General features: G+C 44.4%; 1 protein-coding gene across 2 annotated transcripts in view; it reads right to left on the reverse strand.

Moving 5' to 3' along the window:
- Positions 1-4,813: 4,813 nt before the first annotated feature.
- ccdc142 (coiled-coil domain containing 142) overlaps positions 4,814-14,366 on the reverse strand; it is a 161,945-nt gene continuing 152,392 nt past the window's right edge. For both annotated transcript variants that reach the window (XM_056292093.1, XM_056292084.1), the window contains 3 exons: positions 13,172-13,272; positions 7,964-8,132; positions 4,814-6,181 (listed from right to left, as the gene is read on the reverse strand). In XM_056292093.1, the coding sequence (XP_056148068.1) occupies positions 6,073-6,181; positions 7,964-8,132; positions 13,172-13,272 (379 nt within the window). In that variant the 3' untranslated portion in view covers positions 4,814-6,072. The remainder of the gene's footprint in view (positions 6,182-7,963; positions 8,133-13,171; positions 13,273-14,366) is intronic.

Consider the following 14,366-nt stretch of genomic DNA (forward strand, 5'->3'; position numbering starts at 1 on the left):
CTCTGGACTGCAGTCGCAGAGGGGCTGGAGGTGAAGCTCCAGGGCACCACGGCGTACAACCCACAGGGCAACGGACTTTGTGAGTACTGTTGTGTTACATTACTGATTTGCATTTTTTTCATGATGGTGAATTCTGGGGGGGGGGGGGCTGTGTGGTGATACACAATGGAGGATCGATTCACCAGGGGCTGCTGCTCCTTTAAGTAAGACGTTCAGCGTTATGACGTAGGCACGGTTTACAGTTTCCCAGGTGGTGGAACCATTTTTTCGACAGCCTAGCCATTAGCTTGTTGTCAGGAGAGATTGTGCTGTATCGGTGTTGTTTTGTGTGGCGAGTAAACGGAATTAACTCGACTCGATCTCTCCGTCTCCTCATTCCTGCACTCCCACAACCTCAAACATCATGACACAAGAAAGGTAATGGAATCATTGTCAAACTTGAGGAAGGCTAGGCATTAACAACCCAAACTTTGGTTTGGCAATTGCTCTACTAATGTTGTGGTTTAACCGCCCCGAGCTGCCTCGCCGGCACGTTCGAGCCACTCCTCCAGCTCGGACGCGCCGGGAACATCCGAGCGCTCGGTTCGCGCTCTGAGGAGACGAGCGCTGCGCTGCACCAGGTGTTTGCCATCATCCATCAGGCACACCTGCGGCAACCAGGCAGCCCTCTACCAGAAGTCTCCCAGAACGCCTCTCTGTGCTTCAACGTACTGAACCCTGTGGTAAAGCTCCGACAAGCCTATTCCAGTGATTCCTAGTAACCTTTATCTCGTGTCTATTCCCACACTGTTGTTTTGTTTCTCCCAGTGTCTAACTCCTGTGTTTCGTCTCGCTGTTTTTGTTTCCCTCAAGACCCTCCCTCCGCGACTTCCATGGCTCCCCGCATCTTCCTCGCTCCTCGCCCCCTGCGACCATCACCTTTTCCCCGGACCCCCTCCAGCGGTGTCCCTCCGCGTCTCTCTCCCTGGACCCCTCTCTTCGGATTTGACTTTCTGGATCACGGACTCGGACTTCCTCGGACAACCGCTCGCTCAACGGATTTGGACTTTGGTAGCCAGGCGCGAGCACATCGTCACAACACCCCGCCAAACATATTTCCGTTATTACACGTAGGTAAGATTTTGCAAGTTAGACACCAGCTTTCATTACACACACGTAGTATAGCACACATCTCACAAACGGACCCCGCTACCCGCACCATACATTCCCCCCCATCTTAGATCCCCCTGTTATTATTTTGTGGGACTTTGTTTATTTTATCTCGCATTAAAATAGCCTTCGGGTTTCTCAGTACTCTGTGTCTGCCTGCCTTTGGGTTTCGCTACACTGGTCTCTGGTCTTCATTCGAGAGCCGTAACAATTAGGACAGCATAACATTTAGAGTATGTTCAAACACACCTATTTGTGTAAGAAACGGATATAAACCAGATATGAAATGTTCTCTACAAATCTTCATGTTTGATATTGTGGCGTACAAAATGTACTCCATATGCACTCCGTATGCACTCTGTAGTTTTCTACTTCTCTGTGTGTATGAAACTTCTCACTCAATGCAGACACACATACCCATTGTTCTTATGCGTGCCCCCATGGGGTCACATAGCCACTTTATCATGATTGCTTCCCCTTTGCCGCGTCCCAGGCACTGGGACAGCAAAGATAAGAGTAATGGACCTACAGACACTCACCAGGCACAGAACATGATTAACTCAGATGGTTTCCTGCATACCTGTGTCATAGAACATGATTAACTCAGATGGTTTCCTGCATACCTTTGTAAGACGACACCTTAGTTAATGCAGGAAACATAGGGTATGACGGGACGGACTGTGCTATAAAAAACCACTACCTCCAGCTCAGAGGCAGAGCATATCCACACAGACGAACCTCTGTGTGGCCTTATGTCTCTCCATCTGCAGATGCATTAAAGATTCTCTGTTTTCTCCAATATTTGTGCGGTGATTATTCTCCCCAGGGGTTGCCGGGGCAAGAGCCCATTTAAGGATAAAGGAAAGTCCACAACAATATTTACTGTTCCAACCAGTCTTCCAGTCCTCCCGACGGATCGCCTGTCTTTTTCGATTGGAGTTTTCCCTTTCGGCATGCGATAAAAATGCAGATGCTTGTTTTTACCATCTTTACGATTTGTACAACCGACAGCGCAACAACTGTGAGGCGTTTCGTTTTAAATCAATTTCTCCCTGATGATCTCTTCGAAATGAACGTAGTAATGGTTACAAACACAAGACTCGTGGCCCTTTTTGCCTCACAATATGCGCACGCACATCCGACGCATGTAAATAAGGGAACACGTCTATACCAATCGTCCTAACAACCCCCCCCCCCCCCTACACACACACATCTTTTGGTGTGCTTCGTTTGGTTGTTCGTTGTAACACTGTTGTAGGTAACGACATGAAGCCAAATAGGCAGCATATAGATACGAGTATGGGTTCTTCTCATTTTACGTCACATATCACGTGACAGCAACACATCCATCATGCTGGAGGACAACGACTCCAATCCATAGGATACTGTGGATAAACGTTTAGCATGTCACTGCGCGATGCTAAGCGTTATCTAAACAGTCAGTCGGTGTGACAATGTGTTTCAAGGCTTGATTCATACAGAACAGCTATCGTGGTTAATATTTTACAATGGTTAATTTCTGCACTGGTTTTAGTTGTTCCAATCGAATTGAGCTGACAGAGAGGAACAAGTCCTACTTTCACTTTCCAAAGATAACCAGCCATCAAGGAGAAGAAACTCAAAGGTTGTCAGAGGAAAGAAGAAAATGGATATCGATAAGTCGGGAAGGTCTTACAGATGAAACAGTACATGCAGAAGTTAAGATACCTGCTTTTACGCAAGGGAAAAAGCAGCTTGGTCCTTTAGAGAGAGGCAAAAAGAAAATTTGCATCTGTCCGCATCCATGTGGAGCGGGTCACTGACCTAGTACGCAGAACATGTACAATTTTACAAGGAATTTTACCAACAGGCTACCTCAGTAATAAGGGTAGTGCTGGTATGACAACAGTAGATAAAACTGCCTCCGTTTCTTGTGCATTGACAAATGTGTGTGACTCAGTAGTTCCTTCAGACTGATACTTTTGTAGACTCCTGGATCACGTGATCCAGGAAGACAGGTCAGTGGCCACTCTTTCAAGGATTAGGATGGACACATCCTTGATGGGAAGGAACGCTGGTTTGAACGGGGAGTCAACGAGGTCATCTGTGTTAAGAGGGAACGACCATCCCTGAACGGAATGGGGGGGAGGGGTGGGGCAAAGAGTGCATCTGTTACCATCTTACGATGCTGTGATTGCAACTATTCCCCAATCCTCTGTGAATAGTACACATGGCCACTGTAACTCTAGTTAATGGTCGCGGTTTAGGTTGCTGTGCAACTGTGCCTATTTGGGTCGTTATGCCACTGTATCGTTTATAAGGGTTGGGAGACCTGCAGTCAGTTGAGACTGAAGAAGTCTATTAGATGAGTGATGAAACGTTTCTCCTACTAAACGTTGTGTCCAGATGAACTGATTCAGTTTTGGGGGGAGTGTGGTGCAGCATGTTGAGAACCAGAAGTGTGGTACAGTACATTGAGAACCAGAAGTGTAGTACAGCATGTTGAGAACCAGAAGTGTGGTACAGTACATTGAGAACCAGAAGTGTAGTACAGCATGTTGAGAACCAGAAGTGTGGTACAGCATGTTGAGAACCAGAAGTGTGGTACAGTACACTGAGAACCAGAAGTGTGGTACAGCATGTTGAGAACTAGAGTGTGGAAAAGTACGTTGAGAACCAGAGGTGTGGTACAGCATGTTGAGACCCAGAAGTGTGGTACAGCATGTTGAGAATCAGAAGTGTGGTACAGTATGTTGAGAACCAGTGTGTTGAACCAGAAGTGTGGTACAGCATGTTGAGAACCAGAAGTGTGGTACAGTACACTGAGAACCAGAAGTGTGGTACAGCATGTTGAGAACCAGAAGTGTGGTACAGTATGTTGAGAACCAGTGTGTTACAGTATATTGAGAACCAGTGTTGAGAACCAGAAGTGTGGTACAGCATGTTGAGAACCAGAAGTGTGGTACAGCATGTTGAGAACCAGAAGTGTGGTACAGTATGTTGAGAACCAGTGTGTTGAGAACCAGAAATGTGGACAGCATGTTGAGAACCAGAAGTGTGGTACAGTACATTGAGAACCAGAAGTGTGGTACAGCATGTTGAGAACCAGAAGTGTGGTACAGTATGTTGTGAACCAGTGTGTTACAGTATATTGAGAACCAGTAGTGTGGTACAGCATGTTGAGAACCAGAAGTGTGGTACAGTATGTTGAGAACCAGTGTGTTGAGAACCAGAAATGTGGACAGCATGTTGAGAACCAGAAGTGTGGTACAGTACATTGAGAACCAGAAGTGTGGTACAGCATGTTGAGAACCAGAAGTGTGGTACAGTATGTTGAGAACCAGAAGTGTGGTACAGTATGTTGAGAACCAGAAGTGTGGTACAGTATGTTGAGAACCAGTGTGTTGAACCAGAAGTGTGGTACAGTATGTTGAGAACCAGTGTGTTGAACCAGAAGTGTGGTACAGTATGTTGAGAACATACTGGTTTCAAGTCAGTGAGTTATGGAACTGTACAAAACTGACAGAGTATAAAAGGTCATCTGCTAATCTTTCAAGGAAGAGAAGAATCGACTAGCAGTCCCCCTCAATTTTCTGCTTTTCTCCAAGTGTGCATTCATTAATAAATCCATAATTAATAAATCAGACCAAGTCTCTGTTTTTTGCAGATTTCTTTAAACGTTTCAATACTACGTCATTAAACAACGTGATGACGCCTCCGCTCCACTAGGTGGGCCTGTGGTTTTGAGTTCTTTTTCCTGGTTCTTCTTTGTTTGGCAGAATCCTGGTCGGGGGCGGAGGCTTGTCATTTTGCTCATGAGCCACCCCCCCAGTGTGGTTTGCTATAAAGCAGCGCTTGTCCACAGGACTCACTCTCCGCTTCTTCCACTGCGGCGGCGGCTGTTTTGTTTCGTGTTGTTTTGTTTGCGGACGGACACACACACGCACACGCACACGCACACGCACACGCACACACACACACACACACACACACACACACATCCCTCCCTGCTCATACCACTGATTACTGTCTACCACGTTTATTCGGTTGTTCTTTATCGTTTTGTAAATAAAGGTGCTGGGGCAGAATAGCAGACTCATCCGGTTTCCCATCTTTGTCGCAGCCTCCGAGCCGGGCCGTGACAACAATCATCCATAAAACTCAATCCTCCATGTAGTACAGTGTGCTTCATGCGAGAACAAGTGAAAATAATACACATGTATACATGTGGACACAGATTACTCATGACATTATATACATGTACATACAGAGAACAGCAAAAGTCTGTGTACTCTGTAAACTATTTCCTAGTTGGCCACGAGGCCAAAATGAAAATCCCATTAAACACTTAAGTTACCATTTTTCATTGACATTTAAACAGTATTCAACTTACACAGCTCCTGCCACAAGGGGCTGCCAGGTGGTCTCATGCTCCACTCTTAACCGCTGTTGACTGCACCTCCCTTTCGTTTTTATTTTGTTTAATGTTTATATATTATTTTTTCTTTTTAACCTTTGTCTTTACTGTTATTTTTCCCTCTTGCACCACCAGACCAGGAAAAGTCCTTGTATGTTCTTGTACTTGGCAATAAATCTGATTCTGAATGATCTGATGGCATTTGTATAGCTATTTATTATCAGGTACGTGTGCACACACGTACACAAACGGTTCTGCTGGCGCTGAAACTACCCTTCAGAACTGCATAACACAGACCGAGCACCTCAGCATGAACCCCCCTACTGTCACGACACAGCTGGGTTGCAGGGTCAGGATCTTTACATTACATCCCCTGTGCTCAGAAACAACTGATATAGGCGTCTACTTTTTGGGGGTTGAGAGACTTGGATCTGGATATATGATTCGAAGGGGTTAGGCTGGTTTCTTCAGGGTTCGGACAAACTTGCTGGCCGTTCACAGGTGTCTTCAGGGTAAACGTCTGCTGTTTAGGGTTCAGACTTGGAGAGACAGCTGAATCCTGGCAGCCTCCAGCGAGCAGAGCTGCTGTGGACCCGCAGGTCCAACCACTCCTGCTGAGCAGCACCAAGAGCAAAGCTGAGGGCAGACAAACAAAACAGAAGAGGTAAAACCTGAACACAAGGAGAGTCAAACTAACCCTGAGACACATTTTCTTAGCTTGTAATAATAAAAACAGTACACACTACGACAACATTTTGTATACCAGCTTCAATTATAGGAACACCAACATGAATATCTCCAAACATTAAAGTGTGACCCCTCCACCAGGTCTGAACCTAACCCCCCCCCCCTTTTGTCATTCTGAAAAATGCTTGAACCTGAGCAAGGGGCTTCGGGGGGGGGGGGGTTAGAATAGCTGGAGAGATCTGCGAGAATGGCCTGGCGCACTTCCAGAGTCACCACCGCACACTGCCGTGGTCCCCTCCACCGGCCCGGCCCCCCTTCTGGCACGGTGTCATACACCATCACGCGAAGACGCCTCCACTGCCACGACGTGGAAGCACCGCAGATGGAAGAGGGAGGTGGGTCTTCCACCCCTGATTAGAGGCGTTAACATTCTTCTTTTTTTTTATTTCATGACACAGAAGTCCCAACTGGTCAACTCTACGTCACCGTTGGCTTTGCAACATTCAATGCCGATTTAAAACAGTAGCTGGCGTGTTGAGCCACTTTCAACCCATGAAATGCTGATTTTTATAAATTTGGTAAGAAATGTCAATATTAACACCAGAATTAATGTGTTCCATCAAAGTTTAAAATTTACCTGACTTGGTAGTCAGATCTACACATGCATATTTGGGGGCTTTAACCATAAAATTCACTCAACTCTTCATTCGCGTGACATATTACGGTTAATAGACTTTTTAAAAATAATTTAGGGCATTTCTAAGCAACGGAGAACTATTTGCGTTTTATGATAAAATCTATGATAATCTTAATTGACATGCTGAATGGACACCAGAAACACCGTAATTAGGAAAATTCAGTCTTCGTTTACAATGATAGTCTATGGAGAAATGCCTCTTTTGGCACCCTGTGCAGGTTGAAATGCTGTTGGCTTCAAAACTTAGGGACATGTTGATCACTTGGCAAGAACTCTGCACGTTTCAACCATTGTCTCCTTTACATTCTTGGCCTTTGCCTTTCAAGGCTTGGCTACTGGCCCAAGGGCTTCAGCTGGAGCCAGCAACGCTGGCTTTTCTCATGAATAAGGTGCTGAACCTTCAGTGGTAAACCTGCTATGTGACCATATCTTTCTTTATGGTCTAGACTAAACAAGTGAATGAGCTACTGTAATTTTGCAGTGAGCCTCTATTAAAGTTGCACATCTCCTTTTTATGTCTCACTCTCTACCCTACTTATTCATATTTTTCTAATTTTGCAGTGAGCCTCTATTAAAGATGCACATCTCCTTTTTATGTCTCACTCTCTACCCCACTTATTCATATTTTTCAAAATGTGCTGCAGGCCACCATCTACAGAAGCTACAGACAGTACATTTAAGTACACTTATAAAATACAAATGCCACCATAACATCATGTATCACATATATCTCTTCTAAAAAGTAAACACCAAAAATGTCTTTAAAAAAAATAACAAAATATTTTTGCACAGTATTGTGTAATACGTTGCCTTTTAAGAGTTAATCTTCTCATAATGATGTTATCTTGTGGTAGCAATCAAATTCTAGATCTCATGGTGGCAACCAACAATCAAGATTAAACAGAAATTGCTCGAGTGTGTTGTATTGTACCACAGAAGATTTAATGTGCTCAAGTCAAGATCCTCTTGTAGACAATCACTCATTGTCAATTACACTGCTATTCTTGTCAAACGGTTATTCAAGTAATAATTACCTTGGAGCAAGGTAAGGCTCCCCAGGGGGATTGGGTCCTGCTGTGGGGTTGTCAGATGTTGAGAGGGAGGGAACAAACTGGTTTAGGGCCTCTCCTTCCATACTCTCCAGGTTGGTTATACTTCCCCCTACTGCTGTGTCAATGCTACTTCTACTACCTGTTGTAGGGCCTGAAAGGTATGATGGACAAACAAATGGATAGACAGACACGCAGAAACACAAGTTGTTAGAGTTAAATTATGTATATGTTCATCTGCTGCATTGACATATCTGTACCAAATCAATAAATTGGTGCTGTGCTTCTTTGTCTTTATATGGTACATTGTAATATTGTGAAATAGTATGCCATCTCAGACGTTACTGTTAACTAAACCTTTGGAGTAAACGAGCAATGAATATCACACCATGAACAGGACCGAGAACTCACTTCTCCAGCTGCAAAAATTCAAGTTATTTGAATGCACATGGATATTAATTGAAAATCCACAGAACTTGCATACTCTCCTATTTATCAATAATAATAATAATAATACATTTTATTTGTATAGCAACTTTCATCATCATCACAGATAATCTCAAAGTGCTGGACAGTGCATTTAAACAATAAAAACAGACAACAAAGTTACTACTCCGTTAAATTAAAAGCTTTTCTGAATATGTCTTAAAGAGCAGGGTAACCAAATTGACAGATTTGCTTCAAAATACTTTATAAATGTGGGAGATGTATTGCTGTTGACATGTTAAAACGTGTTGAACCATGAACCATGACCTGGATTAATGAGAACATTCACAGACATGTGTTGAACCATGTATAGAACTGATTTGCGGAGTTTGCCCGTTTTTGGGTATTTTTCCCGTTTTCCTTTCTTGATTTTTTGGCCGGGTTCCTTGGCGACGTCGCTGTCCTCCTTTCGTTGCCACGCCCCCAGAGTCTGAAACCAGTGGACGCTGCAGATTTTTACGTTTTTGAAGCTTTGTTTTATATACTTCGCAACATTTTTAAAGCAGCGGGTAACTTAGCTCAAATCTGTGTTTTAGGATACCCATACCCCAGGAAAACATATCAGTAACCACCCAGCCAATTCTGTGATTAAAGAGCAGGGTAACCAAATTGACAGATTTGCTTCAAAATACTTGATAAATGTGGGAGATGTATTGCTGTCGACATGTTAAAATGTGTTGAACCATGTATAGAACTGAGTTGCGGAGTTTGACTGTTTTTGGGTCTTTTTCCGTTTTCCTTTCTTGATTTTTTGGCCGGCTTCCTTGGTGACGTCGCCGTCTTCCTTTCGGTGCCACGCCCCCAGAGTCTGAAACCAGTGGACACTGCAGATTTTTTACATGTTTTTGAAGCTTTGGTTTATATACGTCACAACATTTTTAATCATACAGAATTGGCTGGGTGGTTACTGATATGTTTTCCTGGGGTATGGGTATCCCAAAACACAGATTTGAGCTCAGTTACCCACCACTTTAAGGCCTGTTTTAACAGGGAGCCAGTGTGGGAAGCCCTTAGGTGGTTTGGGAGGGCATTCCAGAGATGGGTTGGCAGCCCAAACCGCAAAACAGTCTCCCATTGAGCAGACCTTAATCCTGGGTGTGTGGAGGAGCAAGCTGCTGCCAGACCAGAGATTGCGGGAGGGATTGTGTGGGGTAAGCAGTTCTTTGAGGTATGGAGGTGCGTTGCCATGGATGCATTAGAAGGTGAATTGGATGGTTCTAAAGTTGATTCTGTGGGAGATGGGGAGCCAGTGCAGGGAAGCCAGTATCAGGGTGATGTAATGGTGTTTCCACACTCTTATCAAGATCCTGGCAGTGCTGTTCTAGAAGTACTGGAGCATCTGAAGGCTCCTGCCAGGAATCCTGAGGAAGAGTGCATCAATAAGAATAATATTGGTGATTGAAGAGGAGAGGGAGATGGTTTGGCCAGCAATGGTGAAAGGGGGTTGTGGAAGAACGTTTAACCTGGTGAGGGGTTCTAATGAAAAGGGCCTTGGTTTTGCTGCTGTTTAGCTGAAAGACGTTGTGCTTTACCCATGCCCTTATCTGCTCGAGACAGATGTCAAGCCATGTGAAGGCAGCAGAGGGATTTGGGGTAGTTTTAATGTATAGTTGCGCATCATCAGCATAGCAACTGAATGATATTCAATGCCAGCTGATGACACAACTGAGTGGGAGCATGTAGAGGATGAACAGGACGAGATCATGTCTTACCAAATTCCTGAGTCACTAATCGTCCCTGTTATTGCGGCTTTTGAGACGATCTCTCTGGATACTTTGACTAAGATTGTGTCGGCTTCTAAACCAACTATTTGCCTACTTGACCCTTTACAAGCACAACTTTTTAAAGACATCTCCAGCGGAGCCCCAGTGTTGCTGACCACTGTTTGACACACAGTGTTGCAAGCGCACATACTGTGGTCTACCAGTAAGGTAGTCAACAATCCAGGACACAAGGGGGGCATCTCCCTGCATTGCTGTCAGCTTCTCACCCAATAGAGCCAGCCGGATGGTGTTGAAGGTACTAGAGAAGTCAAGAACATGACCCTCACAGTGCTCGCTGGCTTAACCAGGTAGGCATAGGCATGGTTAAGTAGGTAAATGATGGCACCCTCAACTCCCAGTCGGGGCTGGTAGGTGAACTGGAGGGGGTCTAAGTGGCTTGACCATGGGCTGAAGCTCCTCCTGGATAAGTCTTTCCAGGCTCTGAAATCTGAACTAATGGCTAGGTGGTGCCCCTGGATAGGTCATCAGAGCCCTCTTTTCCACTTCCTCCATATACAAGTTGGCCCCTACAGATGAAACTCGGGAACCCATAGCACACACGAGTCTGCCTGTAGTACTGCCCCCTGTATGTGAAGTACGAGGACTGCCTTGAAGACACAGCTTCAGTAACACACAAACTTGGTTAGTGTTAAGGGTGGTCCTATTGCTAAGGGTGGGGTAATTTTGTAATTTCATATGGTTACCTCCACTGCTTCATCAACAGGAACACACGTGAAGAGAGACGTAACATCATAAGAGACCATTGTTTCATCCCTCTCCATAATGATGTCCCTCACCTTATCCACAACATCCATAGTGTTGTGAATATGATGTTCATTACTGCCTACCAATGGGTTAAGAATAGATGCCAGAAACTTTATAGGTCACTGAGTTAATCATACAAACAATAGGCTGTAATGGCTCATCCTGTTTATGTCTCTTAGGTAAACCATACAGACTAGGTGTAGCTTCCCCTGGGTATAATCTGTGGTACAAAATTATTGTCAATAGCATTGTCCTGTTCTAACAGCTTCAGACAATCTATCTCCCTTTTCTTGTGACCACTGCCTGGATCTCGTTTCAGGGGCTCATACGTGTTTATGTTGCTAAGTAACGTCATAACTTTCTCATGATAGTCTGTCTGCTTTAATGCATCTGCCTTTGTCAGCTGGAAGGATGATGATATTATTGTCTACTGAGAGTCCTGAGTGCATTCTACTCGTCTCTGCTGATATTGGACGGTGGCGCATTGCATTGCTGAGACAGGGGGAAATTTTCATCTGCAGTTGTGCCGCTTCCGTGGCTGTGATCAGTTCCACTAGGGATTTGCCTCGGTGACAGCAAAATTCAGCCCCTTAGCAAGGATGTCTTTCTCCACCTCGGTGAGTTGTCTATCAGACAGATTCTTCACCCACTTGTCCACACCGTCGGCGTGTGCCTCGTGTCCATCTCTCTGTCTGCCGTTGAGGGCGCCGCCCATTATCTGCTGATGTCTCTGGCATGCAGCAAGTAGGTTGAACTTCTTTTGCTGCCTGGTTTTCCATGTTGTGCTGCACGAGCCTTCTCTGTGAACTCAATCACATGTTGGAAGGTGTTCTCATCTTGACGCAACGGGAGTCTGTTGGATCTGCTCCTCATTGGCTCTCAAACCATCGATGGTAAAATTAGTTTGTGTCACCCGTTCATTCAACAGTTGGCTCTGTGCCTTCTGTAGGATCTGGTTAGCTTGGTGACCCCTGACAGAAGATTTCATTTGCAGGCTCTTAGGTGTAATCCCACTCTGTCTGCACCTGAGGCTGAATCTCAGGTGATTCCTGTAGTCCGCCATCTTACGCGCTGCTCGCTCATACTCATTTTCAAGTTTAAGGCAATCCTCGCCGAAAGTCAAAATATCTTTATGCATGCTCAATAACCCAGGTAAGGAAATCACAGAAAGTTGAGTCAGTTCATCTGGACACATTTACTGACAGAAACGTTTCATCAATCATCTAATAGCCCTTCTCCATCAACAGGGAACGGGTTCGGTGCCAGTTCGCAAACCCTTTTTTGAAAGGTAAGTGACTTCTTCAGTTTCAACTGACTGCAGGTATCCCCACCCTTATAAACAGCACAGTGGCAGAAGTGAAGTGAAGAGGTCACTTAGATGAGTGATGAAACATTTCTCTTAATAAATGTTGTGTCCAGATGAACCGATTCAGCTTTCTGTGATAAGTGTTCTTTTTAGTTATAATTAAAATTATAAGGTCGGCTTTTACGTGATGGAATATATAATCATGTACTGTTGTACTCAGAGCCAGTGTAGTTTAAGACTCCCAGCCTGTGGATAGTACATATAAGTTCACATGTATTACTACAAAAAAAAAAAATCGGGAAAGCAACAGGCAGTCGGTCATTTCCACTGGCATGTGGTGACATGAGCAGACATCAGCGACAGCGACAATGGCGACAGGGCAATACAAATCAAAGTGACTACGGAAAGTTGAGAAAGGTTTAACTTTATGCAAATATGGTATGATGCAACAACTCAAGCAAATTAGTCATAGAGCACTTGTCCATGAGACATGGTACATGGATACACAGCATTGGTTCCTGCTCAAATTTTATTCCAAAGGAAAAACTGAGATTACCGTAGTCTCCAGGTTCCTGGTGTTTTATAATGTCCATCTGTCCAACTATAAGGACTTTATGTGTAAAAGGATGCATGGAAAGAAATATCCGGGGGAAAAAAAAAATCACACTGAAAAGCATGAAATGAAAAAATTGATGTTTAGCGATCAAGCTGGGTAGCTAGTTGGATAGCTGAGCAAAGTTGGCAAAAAATTGCCTTATTTAATTTGGCTATCTAATTTTGGATTTAAGCACGGACACGCCTAAAGGAATAGATTCTGGAAGACAAGAGCAACAGTCATTTTGCAGCAACAGGTGTGAACACAGAGTTACTTACAGCATCGTCTGCAGAGCTCCAAGCCTGTGGACTGTAGATATGGTTTGGCCTGGGGTTGCTGCAGCAGACACACAACTGCTGAATCTACCTGCTGAAAAACTCTGAGAGAGAGAAAGAGAGAGAGAGAGAGAGAGAGAGAGAGAGAAAGGGAGAGAAATCAGAAGGTAAAGATTGCCATTTCTTATTACAGCCATGAAAAATACACTACAGTTATCTTAACTGGGAGTTGGAACTATGGCTGAGACACAAACTAACCACAACACAGAAAAGCACAAGACTTGTGGTAGGGTGAGAAAAGCCTTCACCTTAATGAAAAGAAAATGGTTTATATTCATATTCACAACAAAGAAAATAATGTCAAAATCAAAATTCACTGACAAAAGAAAGTCAGTCTGAAATAAGTAGTATAAATCACTGAGAACTTCATTTGCTAGTACCTCATTGAAACACATTTCCTAAATACATTACGTCACTGACATATTTACAACAATGGCTTATTCGAAAAGTATCCATATAGTTTACACGTTCCCTCAGTGTATTGCTTTCTGCTGCCCTGGAGAAGGCTAATGTGAATGGTGTTTCCCAGCCTCACCATAGCTGCCAGATGCAGAAGAGTGTAGGTACGAACACACTACATGAACTGTCCTGGAGAAGGCTAATGTGAATGGTGTTTCCCAGCCTCACCATAGCTGCCAGATGCAGAAGAGTGTAAGTACGAACACACTTCATGAACTGTCCTGGAGAAGGCTAAGGTGAATGGTGTTTCCCAGCCTCACCACAGCTGCCAGATGGAGAAGTGTATAGGTATGAACACACTTCATGAACTGTCCTGATGAAGGCTAAGGTGAATGGTGTTTCCCAGCCTCACCATAGCTGCCAGATGCAGAAGAGTGTAGGTACGAACACACTTCATGAACTGTCCTGGAGAAGGCTAAGGTGAATGGTGTTTCCCAGCCTCACCATAGCTGCCAGATGCAGAAGAATATAGGTATGAACACACTTCATGAACTGTCCTGATGAAGGCTAAGGTGAATGGTGTTTCCCAGCCTCACCATAGCTGCCAGATGCAGAAGAGTGTAGGTACGAACACACTTCATGAACTGTCCTGGAGAAGGCTAGGGTGAATGGTGTTTCCCAGCCTCACCATAGCTGCCAGATGCAGAAGAGTGTAGGTATGAACACACTTCATGAACTG

Source organism: Lampris incognitus, chromosome 1 (genome assembly GCF_029633865.1).
Source record: "Lampris incognitus isolate fLamInc1 chromosome 1, fLamInc1.hap2, whole genome shotgun sequence".
NCBI lineage: Eukaryota > Metazoa > Chordata > Actinopteri > Lampriformes > Lampridae > Lampris > Lampris incognitus.